This window comes from Castor canadensis, chromosome 10 (assembly GCF_047511655.1).
Source record: "Castor canadensis chromosome 10, mCasCan1.hap1v2, whole genome shotgun sequence".
Lineage (NCBI taxonomy): Eukaryota > Metazoa > Chordata > Mammalia > Rodentia > Castoridae > Castor > Castor canadensis.
The window spans coordinates 11,282,538-11,302,490 of record NC_133395.1 but is presented as its reverse complement, the minus strand read 5'-3'; the positions used below and the strand labels follow the sequence as shown (position 1 = coordinate 11,302,490).

Genomic DNA, 19,953 nt, shown 5'->3' with positions numbered 1-19,953 from the left:
GTGCTTTGTTTTACCTTGAGCCTCTCTACATGTACACAGCAACAAACTGTGTTCCAGTTTCTGCTGAAAGTGGAATAGCTGTAGGTGACTAGATCCCAGACATTCCCCATGGGCTTCTGCAGTTGAAAGCTGAAAAAAAATGCAGCTGAAAAAAAAATGCAGCAATCGGAGTGTGTGGCCCTCACGCCATGTCCTGGAAAAACTTGTCACTGTTTTTTTCCCCCGTAGCGAAAAGAGAGACTTTTAACCTTGGGGTTTGAGTTAGACTGTAAGAATTCTTTATCTTAGTGTTTCTTTTTTTATTCCTCTGGTGTATTGTGTTGGATAAGTTTTCATTGTGCAGAACCATTTCATGCATTACAGAATAGCTAGAAAGCTTGTCCTCTGCTTAATAAATATTCTCAGCTGCTTGTCTGTATTTATCTATAAACTTGGCCCTCCAAATCTGTAGGTTCACATCCACCAGTTCAACCAACCTTGGGTTGAAAATATTTGGAAAAAATTGTGTTTCTTCTGAACATGTGTAGACTTTTTCCTCTGTCAGTATTCCCTAAACAATATAGTATGACAACTATTTACGTAGTGTTTACATTGTAAGTATTATAAGGTACTTAGCAATGACTTAAGGTCTATAAAAGTATGTGTAGAGGCTATATGCAAGTACCACCATTTTATATAAGGGACCTGAACATTCTTGGATTTTGATATTGCTTAGGGGTCTGGAACTAACATCCTCTCTGAAAAGAATAACTATATTTACCTCAGTCTGTTTTCAACCATTTTTTTCCTTCTTTTCACAAGAGGTCTTCCATCTCCCCTGTAAAACCAGTTCCTCCTTCTATGCTCCAAATGTATTTGTTCTAACCTTCACAGACTACAGTTTTATCTTTTCTTTGTTATCTACCTTAAAATTCTTATCTTTTGGCTCATTTCTGTTACTATTGTTATTAAAAATGCTCAGTCAACAGATGTATTGATCACATGGCTAATTGGGAAGGATGTGGTGTTAAACAAGATACACAGTGGAAGGCTATTCATGATTCTCACGTTCTTAAGCAGTATAAGCTCTCACCATGTCACAGCTGCTACCTTCTTTCTCTCTTCCTTTTTATAGCTGAACATCTTAGAATACTTGTCCTTACTCACTTTCCTGTCCCAACCTTTCACTTTCACTTACTCTCTAACCTACTGCAGCAGTGCTACTTTGTTCAGTACCTCTGAATCTCTCTAAGGCTACAACAACCTCTTTTCCTAAATCACTCAGTCTGTCAATCCATCCATCCACACTCCCCTCCCACCCCCTGCCCATTTTTGGCTTTTTGAGACAGGGTCTCTGTACTCACTAAACCTCCTGCCTCTGCCTACCAAGTAAGTACTGGGATTACAGGCATATGCCACTGCCCAGTGTAAATCCAGTTCATAATTTTTAGTACTGGTATTATCTCAGTCTCTTAGAAGTATTTTAATCTCCTGGTGTTCTTGAAATATTTACTTTTGTCATGTAACTCAGTTGTACTGCTATCCCCTCCCCTTTCTTTTCCCTCTTTTGACAGGGTCTTGTCATGTAGTCCAGGCTAGGCTTGAATTTGTGATCCTCCTGCCTTTCTACTGCTGGGATTACAGGACTGCACCACCACACCTGGCAGTTCTACTTTTTTATGTGTTTTTTTTTTCTTTTTTTTTTTTTTTGCTTGTTTGAAACCTCTTTCATAATTTTCTTACTGATTTTCCTATCTTTCATTCACTTACTCAATAGGTAACAATTCATCTACTCAGTAATTTTTTAGCAAGTACACATTATTTCTTTGACACTGTTTGAAGTGCTGTAGATACAGTGGTGAATAAGAGACTAAAATATGTTTTTCTGCCTTCTTGGAGGTTACACTGTAAGAAGAAGGAGACAGATAATACACAAATAACAAAATATATAATATGTGCTGTGTTGAAACATAAGACAATGGGAAAGGGAAACAATGGAATTTAGGACTATTCGCAATTTTAGATAGGTTTACACACCATCTAAGGAGGTATAGGGCAAGTCATAACTATGAGGGAGAGAAGAGAAAGGCATACAAGGCAGAGAGAATAGCAAATGTAAGACTGTTGAGGTTGAAATGTACTTGATACTGAACAAACACCAAGGAAGCATGTGATTAGAGTGGACAGATCAAGGGAGAGACAAGTCAGAGATGAGGTAATAGATGTACAGCAAGGAGCTCAGATTTTGTAGGGCTAAATAGGCCATTATAATGATGGGTTAATATAATACCTCCTTCTTGCACTGGACTATAAGCTCCTTGATGGAAAGAATTGGATGTACTGTGTCTATTACTCTATCACTTATAAACAGTGCCTAGTTTATAAGTGCCTAGTTTAGTGTTCACTAAATCTTTGTTGAATGAATGATAGTCTAGGAGACAAATGTCAAGCACATAACATTTTATACAAAATTACTACTCTTTAGTACGTACTTATTAAACACACACAAAGAAAACCAAAAACCAAGAGGAAAACCAAAATAGACAATAGAAGCCGATCTACATATGCTCTGAATATCAGAGTTGGCTGATAAGGACTGTGAAATAACTATGGTAAATATGTTAAAGTAATGAGAAAAATAAAGAGAAAATAGGTAAAGAATTTTGCATTAGAATTTGAGTAAAAAATCAAGCAGAAATTCTGTTACTGCAAAGATATGAAAATAAGGACTGTAAATATGTTTTATAATAGATTAAACTAGCAGGATAAAGGATGCTTTTATAGTATGCATCAGTATTTCATTCCTTTTTTGTGGCTGAGTAACTTCCATTGTATGAATATACTACTTTAAAAAAGTCCATGCATTAGTTAACGCGCCAGTTCGGTATTTCCACCTTTTGAGCCTTCTGATTAGTGCTGTTATGAATATTCAAGTAGAAGTGTTTATTTGCATATCTGTTTTAACATTCTTTTAGGTATGTACCTAGGAGTGGAATTTCTGGGTCATATGATAGTGCTATGTGTAGCTTTTTGAGGGCCTTTTGTGTATCCCCTTCTTGTGTAATCCTTTCTTCTTTTGTTTGGGCAAAACCAGTGACTTGCTTCCCTAACTAACAGAATATGATGGAGGTAATGCATATTGTTCAGTTGGGTTATTTTATATGGCAAAGGTGATAGGAGGGCACCGTATTCAATTGTATTATGTGGCAAGATGATTGGGTGTCACTTCTGTGATTATGCTCCATTATGTAGGACTCCATCTTAGCAGACAGAGATTCTTAGCAGAGTGAGATTCTTGTTGATAGCTTGATGAACTGAGTGGCTGCATTGAGGAAGCCCACGTGGCAATTCCTGGCCAGCCTCCAGGAATCCCAGGTAGAATTACTACTTCTAAGGGTTAGAAGGAAAGCTGGAACCTCCCAGTCAAATAGCCACAAGAAGATAAATTTTGCCAGCCATCTTATGTCAAGTATTTGCCTTCACCAACTTTAGTTTTATTTAATATCTAATTAACTTGATCTTGGGAATTTGAGAGCAGATTAGAGTATGAAAACAGACATTAGGATCCCAGCTCATTTGGTTAGCCAAGATGCCACAGACTCTTGATTTCAAAGAGCTTAAAGTTCCCTTACCGAGACCCACAAGTATTCAGACAGTTTAATACATTTTAGTAATAACAAGTTCAGAGTGCATGGGCCCATAGAGGAGTCTCATTGGACCTACTTTTAGGGCATTATAGCAAATTTTCCAATGGAAATGATAGCTAAGTGACACCTGAGGTATAAGAAGTGGTGAGTTAGCTACAAACTGAGTGTGATGGGAGGCACAGCTCTGTTGTCAGTGAAAACATTGCAAATGCTGGGAGGTGAGAGGCCATGGGAACTGAGACAGATGCAGATGTGCAGTGTGAAGGGCCGTTAGAGCACCAGACGGAGCTAGAGAGGAAGCTAGGGTCCAGCCATGGATGGCCATGAATGCTGTGCAGCTGGTTTTGGAGGATATTCTTGTGGCTTTAGGAGCCTCCTAATAGTTCCATGCTGTAGGGTTAGCATGAAAGAATTGTGGAATTTGAAAGCTCATTCTTGTTTGCTATGTAGAAAATGGATTGGAAAAGACTTAAACTTGAGGTTGGTATTCAAATAAGGATCCTCTTCCTTTAGTTCAGGCAAGAAATGACAGTAAATAAAGTATTGGGCTGCAGCAAAGTAGATGGTGTTGAGGAAGTGGATAGAAGTTGAATCTGTAGGATTTTGGGATCTGTTTGAGGGAGAAATCACTGATGATTACAGTACTGCATTTGGTTCTGATACTTTTCAGTGAGCCAGGTTTTTATTTTTTTTGGAAATTCATTTAAGAGGGACTGGTAATACCCATTTGTACCACAAAGCAGAGTATGCTAATGTATTTGAATGAGTATTAAAAATTATGCAGTGTTGGTTTAAAGTAGTAATTGTTTTTGTCACCTAATTAACTAGGTACAAAAACTGTACTCTTGCTTTAGAAGAAAGAAAGCAAGCCATTGTGAAGGAAATCATTTAAAAAAGTAAAACAAAAATTGGAAACCAGTTCTGTCCTAAAATTTTATTTATTTTATTATTTTTTTTAAATTTTATTTATTTTATTTTTTTCATTTTTCTTTTATTATTCATATGTGCATACAAGGCTTGGTTCATTTCTCCCCCCTGCCCCCACCCCCTCCCTTACCACCCACTCCTCCCCCTCCCTCTCCCCACCCCTCAATACCCAGCAGAAACTGTTTTGCCCTTATTTCTAATTTTGTTGTAGAGAGAGTATAAGCAATAATAGGAAGGAACAAGGGGTTTTGCTGGTTGAGATAAGGATAGCTATACAGGGCATTGACTCACATTGATTTCCTGTGCATGGGTGTTACCTTCTGGGTTAATTCTTTTTGATCTAACCTTTTCTCTAGTACCTGTTCCCCTTTTCCTATTGGCCTCAGTTGCTTTAAGGTATCTGCTTTAGTTTCTCTGCGTTAAGGGCAACAAATGCTAGCTAGTTTTTTAGGTGTCTTACCTATCCTCACCCCTCCCTTGTGTGCTCTCGCTTTTATCATGTGCTCATAGTCCAATCCCCTTGTTGTGTTTGCCCTTGATCTAATGTCCGCATATGAGGGAGAACATACGATTTTTGGTTTTTTGAGCCAGGCTAACCTCACTCAGAATGATGTTCTCCAATTCCATCCATTTACCAGCGAATGATAACATTTTGTTCTTCTTCATGGCTGCATAAAATTCCACTGTGTATAGATAACACATTTTCTTAATCCGTTCGTCAGTGCTGGGGCATCTTGGCTGTTTCCATAACTTGGCTATTGTGAATAGTGCCGCAATAAATATGGGTGTGCAGGTGCCTCTGGAGCAACAGTCTTTTGGGTATATCCCCAAGAGTTCTGTCCTAAAATTTTAAAAGTACAGTGTTAAATATCACCACATTTTTCTATGCATATTACACACTGATCAAACTCACCCCCTCTATTTCTCTTATCTCCCCTCTCCTCCTTTCGAAACATTTTTTTCATTTTTTATTAGCATATATTCATTGTACAGGAGGGATTCATTGTGACAGTTCTAAAGCCTTATATTGTACATTGGCTAGATTACCCCACGATCTCCCCTCCTCAGTTAAAGCAATTGCAAAAGGTTTCATCATTCTCTTTCATATATATATATGAAACCCATCAACCATATTCCCTTACCTTCATTTCCTCCATTCACCCTTCCCCTCTCACAATTATCTCCCCCTCCCCCAACATGGTACCTATTTTACAGTCATCTAAACAGTGTTCAAAGTGGGTTTCTCTTTGTATCCCAGCTGTGAATATACTGTACTTTGGTCAGTTCAGCCCCTCTATGGGGCTCTCCCTCTATGACTCTCCCTGACCCCTTCCCTCCAACCTCTCATTATTCAACAACTTTCAATACATTATGTCATCTGCCTGCACAGATGTTATGTATTTTGATATTGCTGAATCTTTATCATTCTTTTTACCTTTCTCCCCTTTCCTGAGTTCCGTAGAGTAGTTCCACTGTTACAAACACATTCTGTTTATAAATGTGTGTATAATCCTGTTTGTTTTAGTGTATACATTTATCTTTTCGATCTGTCTTCCACAAATGAGAGAAAACATGTAGCCTTTGTCTTTGTGAACGTGGCTTACTTCACTTAACAGGATGTCTTCCAATTTCATCTGTTTACTGCGAATGACATAATTTCATTCTTCCTCATGGCTAAATAAAATGCCATTGTGTATATATCACATTTTCTTAATCTATTCATCAGTTGTAGGGCATCTGAGTTGTTTTCTTAGATTGGGTATTGTGAATAGTGCTGCAATAAACATTGGTGTGCAAGTGTCTCTATTGTATCCTGACTTACATTTCTTCCCATATATGCCCAGGAGTGGTATCGTTGGATTATATGGTAGTTCTGTTTTTAGTTTTAAGAGAATCTCCATAATGAGTGATAATGATTGTACTAATTAAAAATTCCTACCAGCAGTGTATAAGGGTTCTTGTGAAGTAATTTTTATTTGGAATACTGGGCTTTGAAATCAGGGCCTATACCTTGAGTCATTCCACCAGCCCTTTTTTTGTGATTTTTTTTTTTTTTTTTGAGATAGGGTCTCACGATTATTTCCCCAAACTATTTCCTCCTGATCTCTACCTTCTGAGTAGCTGGGATTATAGTGGAGCCACCAGTGCCCGGCTTATGAAACAATTTTTAACAGGTTTCATTATTCTGTTCTCACTCATATTCATCTCCCTTTATCCTCTACTTTGCTCTCTGCCTCCCACTGGGTCCTCCCCACACCAGTGCCATTAATTTTTTTTTTAAGGTCTAGATTCTGCATATGAAAGAGAGAGAATATGGAATATTTATCTAAGTTAGATCTATTTCACTTAACATGATCTCCATTTCCAACCATTTTCCTGAAAATGACATAATTTCATTCTTTATAGCTGAATAATATGCCATTGTGTATATATACCACATTTTCTTTGTCTGTTCGTCAGTTGATGGGCACCTAGGCTGATGCCATTGTTTGGGTGTCGTGAATAGTGCTCCTATGTATGTGAGTGTGATTACATGCTGACTTAGATTTCTTCACACATATGCCCAGGAGTGGCATCTCAGGATTATGTGGTAGTTGTAATCAATGGTGACTATACTAATTTATACTCCCACCAACTGAATAACCTTTCCCCCAGCTTTCCAGAGTTATTTGTTGTTTGTTTTTTTGATGATAGCTGTTCGGACAGGGATGAGATGGAGTCTTAACATTGTTTTAATTTGCATTTCATTTATGGCTGAGGATATTAAACATTTTTTCTTGTATTTATTGGTCTTTTGAGAACTGTTCAATTTATATGTCAGTTTATTAATTGGATTGTTGTTCTTTTGCTGCTTAATTTTTGGAGTTCTTTATGTTCTGGATGTTAATACTTTTTTGATGAATAGTTTGCAAAGATTTTCTCCCATTCTGTAGGTTGTCTCTGGATTTTGGTAATTGTTTCCTTTGATGTGCACAAGGTCTTAAATTTGGTGCAATCCCATTTGTCTAGTCTTATTTTTATTTTTTATTTCCTCAGCAATTGGTGTCCTATTCAGAAAGGTGTTACCCGTTCCTGTATCTTCAAGGGTCTTCCCTATGTTTTTCTCTACTAGTTTTAAACTTTCAGGCCTTGCATTAAGATCTTTGACCCATTTTGAATTAATTTTTGTACCAGGTGGGAGGGGTCCAGTTTGAGTCTTCTAGATGTGGATATCCAGTTTTCCAAGCAGCACTTGTTGAAGAGATTGTCTTTTATCTAACATACAATTTTGGCTATTTTGTTGAAAATCGGGTGTTTGTAGCTCTGTGAGTTTAGTTCTGGATCTTTTATTCCGTTGAACTGTTTTTGTGCCAGTACCATGCTGTTTTTGTTATGGTGATTCTGCAATATAATTTGAAGTCAGATATCATGATACATCTAGCATTACTCTTTTTGCTCAGCATTACTTTGGCTATTTGGGCCCTTTTGTGCTTCTGAATGAATTTTACGATTGATTTTTCTATTTCTGTGAAAAATGACATTGGAATTTTGATGGGGATTGCATTGAATTTGTAGATTGCTTTTGGTAGTATGGCCATTTTCACAATATTGATTCTGCTGATCTGTGAATGTGGGAGGTCTTTCCATCTTTTAGTGTCTTCTTTAATTTTTCTCTTTTCAGTTTTATAGTTGTCTTACATTTCCTTATTCCTAAGTGGTGGGTTTTTTTTTTTTTTTTTTGAGGCTATTGTGAATGGGATGGTTTTCATGATTTCTTTCTCACCCTGTTCATTATTTGGATATAAAAAAACTGATGATTTTTGTATATTGAGTTTGTATCCTGCTACTTTGCCGAAAGTGTATATCAGATTGAGAGTTTTTTGGTGAAGTCTTCATAATCTCTTAAGTATAGGATCACGTCATTTACAAACAGGGATAATTTGACTTCTTATTTGTTTACCTTTTATGTCTTTCTCTTGTTGGCTGAGAATTCTAGCACTATATTAAATAAGAGTAGAGAGTGTACACCTCTCTAATTTTGTTGATCATTCTTACTCTTTTGAGTTCAGTATTTGAGAGTGCATCCACATCACTGTCATTCAGATCCTTTATTGTGGGATTGTTGACTTTTTGAAGTATTATGTTACTTGTGTTTCTGCACTGATTTGCTCATTGGAAGTGAGATGAATTCTTTCAGTTGAATTTCTCTATGTTCTGGCAGGAGAGTAGGTAGTGGAGGGTTGATGTGCTGTTGCTTGCCACTGGCCTGGGGGTGTAACTCAGCAATAATAAATTCAGCAGTTAAAACCAACCAGAGATTTACACAAAGTAAAAAACAATCGGAGGCATCATCTATAGCTCCAATAATGTTATATATAAAAGGAACTAGGGTTCTCACATGGTCAGCTAGGGATTAGGTATAGGATTTAAAAATTAAGTAGTAAAAGTAAGGGGGCTAAGGAAAGGAAGAAGGAAGATGGGAGAAGGGTGGTGAAATGTGTATGGTAAAGGTAAATGAAATAGCAGTGTGTGGTAGTATAGTTTAAACATGGAGAAAAGCTATGGTCAGGTTTTGGAAAAGGATAGAAAAATTAAGAATAATAAAAAAAGGAGGTAGAATAAACTACCCGTAGAAAACTTATAAAAGAGAAATAGAAAAAATAAAAGCATTTCTTTCTTCTGGAGGAGAAGAGTGTTTGCAAGTGAGAAAGAAGTGTATACAGTCTGAATCATAGAGTCAGTATTTAATGCTAGCATCTTTATAAGAATATAGTGGGTGTTGAACTTCTTGTGGGAATGGGTGAATTTGCTTGTTTTTGTTATAGTTTTTCCTGCCTTTTTCCCTGTTCACCAAAAATAAGATGAGTACACAAATCATTTGTTCTTTCCTTCATTTGTTATTCAAAGCTGTTTATTGAATAACTACTATGTGCTGTGTAATACTCCAGGTATTTGATAGACTTCGCTGAACCAAGTGAGTAGCGATGTCTGCCCTTAGGGTCTTAGATTCAAAGGGATGGGAGATATAGAAGGTACACAATACGGATAATAAATAAGTAAATGCCATGCTTAAATTTATCAAGCTGCAGCCAGAAACTGAGTGAGGTGCTGCAGGCCTGTAATCCCAGCCATTGGCAGACTGAAGCAGGAGGATCACAGATTTGAGTCTAGCCTGGGCTACCTAGTGAGACCCTGTCTAAACAAAAGAAAGCAAAACAAATAAAGAAAAGAGATGCAGGCAGCGAGAGGCCTTTGATTTCCTTACGATTAGGTTGCAGCTCAGGCTCTTTAATGTGCCTCATTGAGGCCCTGTATCACTCACTCTGTCGTGCCCTCCTAAGGCCCCAGCCACTCTATTTTCACCATGATTTCATTTGTTAGGTCTCTTTCCAAAGTTGCCACACCTGAGGTTTCTGGGAATCTGTTCTTTAATTTGAGAGCTCCTGTTGTCACATGATTCCTTCATGACTTCTGCATAACGTGTCACAAATGTCATGTTAACTACCCAGTCATTATATTTAATGTCTTCCATTTCTTCTAGCCTGTGATTTACATGATTGCTGAGATACCGTTTGTCTTGTTCCTGCCTGCATTTCCAGGGCCCTGTACATGGCCAGTTGTAATAAGAACTAATTTGGTGAAGATGAGAGTTTCGCTGTGAGCTTAGTGGAACTGAGCCATGAAAAGTTTAAATGGACTTGGGCGAAACTTTGTTTCATTTTGTTTTTTTAGAGACAGGTTCTCACTATGTATCCCCTGGCTGGCTGTGAATTCACTATCCTTGGCCTCCTGAGTGCTAGGATTATTGGTATATGCCACCATGCCCAGTTAGTAGATTTGCTTTTTTTTTTTTAAGCAGTAGTTGGATTTGAACTCAGCCTTCTCACTTGCTATATAGGTGCTCTACTGCTTGAGCCATGCCTCCAGCCCTTTTGCTTGGATTATTTTGGGGTAGGGTCCTCTGTTTGCCCAGACCAACTGGGCCTGTGATTCTACTATTTATGCTTTCCACTGTAGTTGGTATGACAGATGTGTACCACCTTGACCAGCTGTTTTCTGTTGAGGTGGTGTCTTGCAAACTTTTTTGCTTGGGCTGACCTGGAGTTGTGATCCTAATCTCAGCCTCCCACCATAGCTGGTATGACAGGTGTATACCTCTATCCGAGTATTTATTGAGATAGGGTCTCATGAATTTTTTTTGCCCAAGTTGGCCTCAAACCACGGTCCTCCTGATCTCTGCCTTCTAAGTAGCCAGGATTACAGGTTTGAGCCACTGGTGTCTGGCTGCTAGTTTATCTTGATAACATTTAATGCCCTAACAATCATTAGATAATTTGGAAAACACCTTCAAGTGGGTGGATTTAGTTTTTAAAGTATTGAAGTAGTGTGAAGTATGAAATTATAATACTTATGGTAAGTATTATATGTATGTATTATAAATATGGTAACAGTTCAATACGTTCCTAAGGGTATATAATATTAAGTAAAAGTTCTCCTTTCCTTCACCTCTTAATTTTGCTTTTGAATAGTAGCTTACACTGGATCCTTTGTAGCTGTCTACATGAAGTTACATGTACATTCAAAAGTGTAGCCGGGTACCAGTGGCTCATACCTGTAATCCTAGCTACTTGGGAGGCTAAGAATGGAAGGATTGGTGTTTGAGGCCAGCCAGGGCAAAAAGTTTGCAAGACCCCATTTCAATCAATAGCTGGGTACAGTGGCATGCACCTATCAACCTACACTATGGTGGGCTGAGGTTGGGAGGATCGCAGTTGTAGGCTAGCCCAGGCAAAAAAGTTCTCAAGACCCCATCTCAACAGAAAAAAAAGCTGGGTGTGGTGGTGTGCACTCGGCATCCAGCTTCAGTGGAAAGAGGGTGAGACAGGAGGGTCATGGTCCTGGGTGGAACTTGAGTACTTAGTAAGTAGTTTCCAAATGTCTGGTATATAGCATTTGCCATAAAGTTTTTGGGAGATGAATGAGTGACAAGTAAAAGGGTAATTTTTAAGACAGTTTGATTTTGCCAGAAAGTTCATTAAGTAGAATTTGATTTTTGAAAAGATTTTGTGGTGGCTCACAGAAGTGCTGGATTTGAGACAGATAAAGATTTTTAGAAGTTTTGCTCTGTATAAATATAATTCTGTTTATATATATGTGACACACCTACAAAGTATACCTATAAATAAGTGAGAAACATGACTAACAAATTCTGTGAATTATGCCTTTACAACTTGCCTATTCTGTCCGGGTACCAGACTTTTCAGTTAGCAGTTTAATTTGAGATTATCTTTGGCAAACATTTAAAAGAAATGTTGATGGTTTCCTTCTAGACTTACTCTAGTCCTGTCTTCATCAGCCCTTAGGCTTCCAGTAGTTTGTTGGAGAGGCACTAATTGTTCTCATTTGGCAGGTTTAACGCTTCCTGATAGAGAGGCTGTTAAGGCAAGTATTCCCCAATAACTGTCACTGGCTGCAACAAAGAACCTTCCAACCCAATGTGTGGAAACCACTGACATTCTTAAATGACTCTTTTCATGGATTTTTATCATTTTAAGCTAAAATTTGGAGAATGTAGGGTCAGTGAAAACACAAGGTGTAATAAAGCAGTAAACCTTGATTTTTTGGGGTTAGGGTGGGAGATATAGATTTATCTCTGACTTGAAAACAATTGTTATTTGGAAAATCTCATTAGCAGATGTGACTGCTTGGAGTAAAAAAACGACTTAAAACTGATGTTGCTTTCAGGACCGCTTTGAACTTAACAAGCACTTATTTGTGGAGCAGACTGGCTAATGAAAGGAAATTAAATTTTTCTGACAACTTCCCCTGCCAACCTCCTTATTCCAGGGGATGTTATTAGGTACTGAGGACTTTCAAGGAAGAGATTTTTTTTTTTTTTTATTAGACATAAGTGAACCAGTTATAAACATCCCTACCCCTTTTGGGGAAGGATTCTGACATGATTGCTCCACATTTCAAATGTGTTAGTTTAAAAGCTTAAAAAATAGCAGGCTTCACTTCAATGTTTTGAAGTTGTTTTCTAAAACTTCCGGTCAACTTACCAGCTAGTGGTTTCAGAGCACTATTGATAGTTTAGTTTGTGTCACTGAATTACAAAAGTAATTGAACTGAAAAGGAGGCTTGGAGTTCAGCATCTCTTTATTGTTATATGGGAAATGTAGAACTATTCTGTAAGTGTGTTAATGATCAATGAATGTCTTAAATTCGAAAGGGAAGTTTTTGCCTTTTTCAGCTACTTAGAGTTACAAGTGGCACTGGTTGGTATTTGGCAATAACTAATTCTTTCATGGATAAACTCTTACCTCGTACTGCTTAGTAAGGCATTTCCTTTCCTTGGGTTTTTGGAATTTATGTCCCCCTCTACTACTTTAGTGATCGAATTCAAGGTTTTAATTTATGCAACAAGCTACAACTATAAAGATGAAATATGTACCTGAAAAAAAAGATGAAATAAAAAAGAATATGTAAAGGAGATTACCAAAGAAAAATTTTAAACTATTGGTAATTCTTATAGATAATGGAAGTTTACTTTTTTATTTCTGGAAAACTGAAAAGAGCTCCTCCCAAACAATAGAGAATCTACTCCCCCTGCTGACAGAATCAAGGAAAACATGACACATAAATATCAGAGAGACAGAAACAAGCTGGCTACAGACAGGCTTTAATGATCTGATTTATGATTCAGTATTGATTGTAAACATCTAAATTCTGCCATTAAATTCCGGCAACTGCACCAAATCATTGGCAATTCTGGTAGTGCTTCCTGCCAGTTCATTTCAAACGGCTTTGAGTTTCTTAATATAATAATGATGAGGTAGAATTTACATTCCACTTATGGTATTAATTTTACATTTCTCTGAATGAAAAGGGCTAGAAGGTTGTAAAATTGAACATTAAATGAATCAGAGGAGACAGTAGTGCAATATATGACTGCCCTAAAGACATTGTGCAATGCCTCATGGGATTAATGTTGAGTCTCATTTCCTGCTTTTACAGGATACAGATGAAGCTGTCAGAATTGCAAGGGAAATTGGTAAGTTCTTAAATTAACTTTGGTAGGGCTTCTATGTCTTTCAGCAGATACGGTTGAGTAAACATGTAATGACTAATTCCCGTAGAGCAAATAATATTTTAATAGTTTTAGGTTTCTGATTACTTGTTGCTTTGGAGGAATTTATCAGTTGAATTGCCATACTCTGTTATTAAAGTGGACTTTAAAGAGTAATTTGACCTTAGTCATAGCCCTTTTATAAGATGAGACCACTAGCTAATTAACAGAAATAATTGTCTTAAGAATCCTTAATATTGGATGTAATGTACATTTGTATCATAAGCAGTGGAATGTGGTTTGTTAAAGTTAAGGACATATACTAGTAAAATGAAGACACCTTGATTGATGTTTTTGTCTTCTTCTAAAATGTTGCATATCAGCTCAATAACCTTGCTAGCATGTGGGAAATTAGAGCTGAATATTCTAAATTGGAGTAAATGTAAACAGAGGGACATTTTAATTATTGTACTTTTTTAATTTCAAAAATATTCTTTGTGTTCATGAAAACTTTTATTTTCAGTATCTTCTAATTGAGAAAATGTGTAAGGATTAACAAAACTGTTAAAGACTTTATAATTTTATGAATCAAATCAGTATTTGTGTACATTTGACAGAAGTTTGTAGATAGGTGAGAGAAATTAGACAATGCTTGATAACAGCATCTTAAAGCATTTCCACAACTTGTAGGTCCAAACTTTCAGCATCCCACAGTAACATCTCTGTAGTTCTGTTTTTTTCATTAAGGTTGATTATTTAGAATTCTTGTCTACAGTTGGAGAGTATTTAATTTGCCAAAGTTTATATAGCTGTGATATGTAGAAAATTTGGTCTAAAAGTGATTGCATACATTAATAAGTATATTCTTTGCAAATACACAAGCTAGCAAACAAGTTCTTTAGCGATCCGAAAAGTTGTTTGGGTTGTTGCATCCCTGTTTCTAGTTGGGTCTGTCTAAATCATTTCAATTTTGCTTATTAAATATGCTTTATTTATTTTACAAAAATGCCCAGGATTTAAGACAAGACCATAGACAATCTTGTTTTATCTGTATACAACATATCTTCATTAATTCTTCAGAATTGTCAACATTTTCAAAAATAATTTCAGTACTTCACAGCAATATTTACAAGATTGCAAAAAGTTGCTCTCTGTGGTTTGAAAGCATTGGCATTCTTCATTGCCATTTTTGAGGAGACTCCTAAACTAGTTTAGTTTTATTCTATTATATACTTTTAAATTTAAAAAAGTCCTTTTCATACTTCTAGTTTATGCATTATCATCTACCTAATGGACATAATAATACACTTATTATAGTATCTACATACAAACTATTTGGGGGAATTTAGGAAGATAAGCATTAGAAGACAATCAAATTATTTTGTGCTGCATTTTGAATTATGAATCTTCAACTCCTTTGTATAAATGTCTAGGGGGTGCTGCAAATCACTTTGCTTGCTTTTATATTTTTCTTTCCACTGTTTTCATTAATGTGTGACTTTTAAACTAACCAGTTAATCCTGATGGGTCTCTCTCTGACCACTTCTCACCACTTTGTCACCTTTTCTTTTTTTTTTTTTTGCTACTAGGGTCATCTACCTTCAGTCTAAGCCTCTTTTCTTCATACTTGGCACATCCTTTATGACTACTTCTGCTTTCTTGTCTTTCTTCTACGTCTTCCTTTACTATTCCCTCCCATGTGTGAAATGATTGCAATTATGGCGAGCTAGTGTTTTGCTTATACTAAAATAAGGGGAAACCACAAAATTCGAGGTGAAATAAAACATAATAAAGAGCCAGGGTCATCAGCTTTTATAAGCTTTTGGAATTTCCCTGACAGCCCCTTCTGAATCTCCACAGAAACCTGCCATTAAACCTTTTCCTCCAAGTGCTACCTTCCAAAATAAATTATGCATTATTAAAGTCTCTTGGTTTTCTGTGTTTTTGGATAATCCATCAGTTTTTTCTACTACTTTTATTGAGATATGGCACATTTTAACTATATTATGACTTTAATGGGCCGTTGTGAGTTCATCTAAGAACTGAAGTAAATATTGGTTCCATGAGAAAATAAGTTTCTAGTTCTAAGCAACTGAATTGTAGTCAGATTTTTGAACCTGTCCATTTATAAGATTGCCCAGTGAGTCAATTCCTGTTCATAGAGATCTTTTCTTCTTTTCCCTCCCTTTCCTTTTCCTTTCTTATTCCCTCCTCCTCCTATTATCCCCCTTCTCCCTCCCTCCCTCCTTTCCTTTTCCCCTCCTCCCCTTTTCTTTCTTTGCTGGGGATTTAGCCTTAGGCCTCTAGCGTGTTACTACTGAGCTACACCCCCAGCCCTGTTCATGAGTTTCGTGGCGAAAATTAAATTGATCCTACTTGATTTAGTCCTCCCTCTCTTTAATGTGTACTCTTCTGGAAACAGGAATCTATGCTGCCGAAGTTGAGAACTTGCTGTATTGAGTATATAATAGAAGCTTTGTATTTATGGAGCATTTTCCCCCATGTGCCAGGCACCTTGGGAATGTTGTTTCTAATGTTAATTCTTGGGTTTAAGTATTTTCATTTACTGGTTTTGACTGCTGATTTAAATGGAGATTTCTTTGGCTCCAAAGACCATGGATTTTTTCATTGTAATTTTGGTAAACCTAATGAGACTGGAGGTTGAAAGCTAAAATTTGAGTCACAACTTTGTGTAATATACTGTAAGATATTTAAACATTTGATAAGTGGAATTAAAGAGGCTGATAGCCTCTGATCATTGGCCAGGTGAAGACTTTGTTACTTCTATGTATTTGTTTTTTGGACTATCTCATCTCCCTCTTTTGTACTGCTTTTCTCCTTTGACCTCTGAATTTAGAGAAAGGGCTATTGATCTCTTGTTTTATTTTTTAACCCCTGTGGTAGACAACAGTAATCAGTGAGTTTGATTTCGATTTAAGTTTGATCTTTTTACTGGACCAAAGGTCCTTAATATAATCAAGTCAAAATTGATTCTTGAAAGGAAAATAAATTATAAATTAAAAACCTATCTTTTAACAACTTCCAGATTGTCCTGATCCTGTTCCTTTGCCTGTTTTTTCCACAACAAATGATGTTCAATTTAAATTCAAAATTTTTTTCTCTTTTATTTTTTATCCTGAGATCCAACATCCTACAACCCTGCTTTCCATATCTCAGTAAATGTCACCCAATTAATTCAGTCAGGCCAAAATCCAGGCCCTATACTGGAGGCCTCCTTCTCTTTATTTAAGTCTATCTTTAGGGACTGTCAGTTCACATTCAGCATCTATGCATGCTTACTACTTATTGTCTTCATTACCACCATTCTCCTTCAAACTACCATTGTCTTTTAAGGATTATGACAGTACTCCCCCTACCTCCTTTTTAAACACTTCAAAGCCATTCTTCCCATACAGACAGTGCATTATTTTAAAGCTTTACAGAAAAAGGACACACCTCATCTCATCCCACTCTGTTCCTGCTTTAAACCTTGTAATAACTTTCCACTGTACTTAGATAAAATCACATTTCTTTACCTTGCCTACAAATCTCATATGGTTTTGCGACCCCCCCCCCTTTCTCTCCAATCTCATTTTACATTATTCCCTTCCTTGCTTAATGTACCTCAGTTACATTGGCTTTCTTGAACACACCAACTTTCAGGGACTTAGGATAAGATTATTTTTTTTGGAGGAGGGGACATAGGCGACCTGGAAGACTCCTTGTAGTCTTTCTTTTCTTTTTTTTTTTGTAATTTTTTTTCTTTTATTCATATATACATACAGTGTTTGGGTCATTTCTTTCCCCTTCCCTCTGCTCCCTCCCTTACCCTCCCCCACTTGAAGTCTTCCATATCTTGAATTAAATACCACGTCTTCTCAAGAAATTGACATAATATTGCCATCTAGTTTCTTAAGTTTTTGAATACTACTTATGACTTGCCAATGATAGGTGCTTGTTCATTAACTTTACCCCAGTATTTTATTTTGAAAAATTTCAGTCATACAGTATTTTTGAAAGAGCTTTATAGTATATACCTGTATCTTCAAAAGCAAGATTCCACTGTTAACCTTTTACTAGTTTTTCTTTATCACTTACCTTATTCATATGTTTATCTTATTTTTGTTGCATTTTAAAGCAAGTTGCACTTATTGTTACATGTTCCTATAAATATTTCAATATGTCATTAAGTGAACTCAATTTTATATGGTTTTGTTTTTTATTGCAAAATTTGCATACAGTGATGTGAACAGCTGATTTTGATACATCTGTGCAACTCCAAATCCCAGCAATGTATTAAACTCTGGAGTATTCTCTCATGTTCCTGCTATGTCAATTCTTACCTCGCTCTTAGCCCTGGAGACAACCTGCTTTAAATTTTTATGCTAAATATTAGATTTTTTTTTGAAAATTGAGATAAAATTTAAGCATTATAAATTCCAGTTTTCCAAGTACACGATTCAGTGGCTTTTAATATATCCATAGGTGTTGTAATCACTATCACTATTCAATTTCTGAACATCTTCATTACTTCCTAATGAAACTCTGTATCCATTATCATTTATAACTTTATTCTCTGCCTAGACCCTAACAACCACTAATTTACTTTCTGTCTCTATGGATTTACCTATTCTGGATATTTCATATGAATAGATTTAGATACTTTGGGAACTTTTGCGTCTGATTTCTTTCACTTAGAAGTGTTTTTAAGGCTCATCTATATTCTGCTATTGACAGTTTCATTCTTTTTATGGTGTACATATATGCCACATTTTGTTTTCCTAGTCATCTGTTGATGGAAATTTGGCTTGTTTCTCCTCTTGCCTCCTGTAAATAACGCAGCTGTGAACATGCACATGCGTATATTTGCGTACCTGTTCTCAATTATTTTGAGTTGTATATGTAGGTGTGGAATTGCTGGGTTATAGATCAACTTTTTGAGGGAATACTAAACTGTTCTCTATGGTACTATACCATTTTATATTTCTACCCGGAACATATGAGGTTTTCAATTTCTTGCCAACACTTATTTCTGGGTTTTTTGTTGTTGTTGTTTATTTGAGACACAGTCTTACTGTGTAGTCCAGGCTGATCTTGAGCTCATGATCCTCCTATTTCAACCTCCCTTGTGCTGGGATTATAGATGTGTATCATCACATCCAACTTAAAAAAAAATGATCATCCTTTTGTGTGTGTGTGAAGTAAAGTAGTATCTCTTTGTGGCAGATGTTAGCAGAATGGAAAAAACAAAACAAAACCAAAACCACTCTATGGGTAATCTATAAGAAATATACTTCAGGTTCAGAGGTATAAACAGATTAAAGATAGAAGAATGGAAAAAGCTATCCCATGAAAATTATAACCAAAAGAGAACTGGAGTGGTAGATAGACTTTAGGTCCAAAATTTTATAAGAGACATAGAAGGACATGATACACTGATTAATAATTATAAATATATGCACTAAAAAATAGGTCCTTCAAATATATAAAGCACATTGACAGAATTGAAGGGGGAAATAGTTCTATAATAATAGCCAGAGACTTCATTACCACAATATAAGTAGTAAATACAAAAGCTAGACAGAACATCAGTATTTAACATAAACCAACTAGATTTGCAATATATATATAGACCACTCTATCCTGTAACTGCCGAATACACTTTTTTTTTCCAAGAAACTATTAAAGAGTGAAGAGTGCAGATTGAATTATGAAGCATCGTTGAAAGGAAGAAAAATACCAAATAGAAATTGGAGCTCATGAAGTATTGTCTTTGCCCTGCAATGTTCCTAAGACTTACTTTTATAAAGAAATATTTCCCAGCCCCTTGTATTGATTGAGCTTGATGAATTGCTCTTAAAATAGTGTGGAATTCCCTTGCAATAAATAAATTCTATTTATCTTTACAAGTAATTTGTTTATGTTCATTTAATTACTATTTTATCTTTAAATTGACATCAGTTTTCTTTGTATTTCTAGTGCTTAAGACAGTGCTTGTCATAGTATATATTTAGCAGGTGGCTTCTCAGTGAATGAATTCAAACAGAAGTATAGAAATGAAGTAATCACATTTAAAAATTTTTTTCACAATACTTATAGAACATGATTTGCCTACAATTTTCTCACTTTTTTCTCTGATCTCTAATTTTGTAATGGAGATACTGGGGGAAAAACAGGAATAAATAAATTTATTCATAATAAATTCTTGACAAACAGATAATTGAAACAAAATGAACAATTTAGTATCGATTCTCACAAATTCAGTATGTGCTTGTTAATGGTCACTAGTCATCCATTCTTTTAGGTTGTCCTTGTGCTCATTAATTAGGCTGGACTAATGGAAGTTTTTAG

At 36.1% G+C, this 19,953-nt stretch overlaps 1 protein-coding gene across 3 annotated transcripts in view; it reads left to right on the top strand.

Annotated features, from left to right (window-relative positions):
• Nucleotides 1-19,953, top strand: part of Pcca (propionyl-CoA carboxylase subunit alpha) — a 356,147-nt gene that overhangs the window by 101,107 nt on the left and 235,087 nt on the right. For all 3 annotated transcript variants that reach the window (XM_074043045.1, XM_074043043.1, XM_074043044.1), the window contains exon 8: nucleotides 13,551-13,587. In XM_074043045.1, the coding sequence (XP_073899146.1) occupies nucleotides 13,551-13,587 (37 nt within the window). The remainder of the gene's footprint in view (nucleotides 1-13,550; nucleotides 13,588-19,953) is intronic.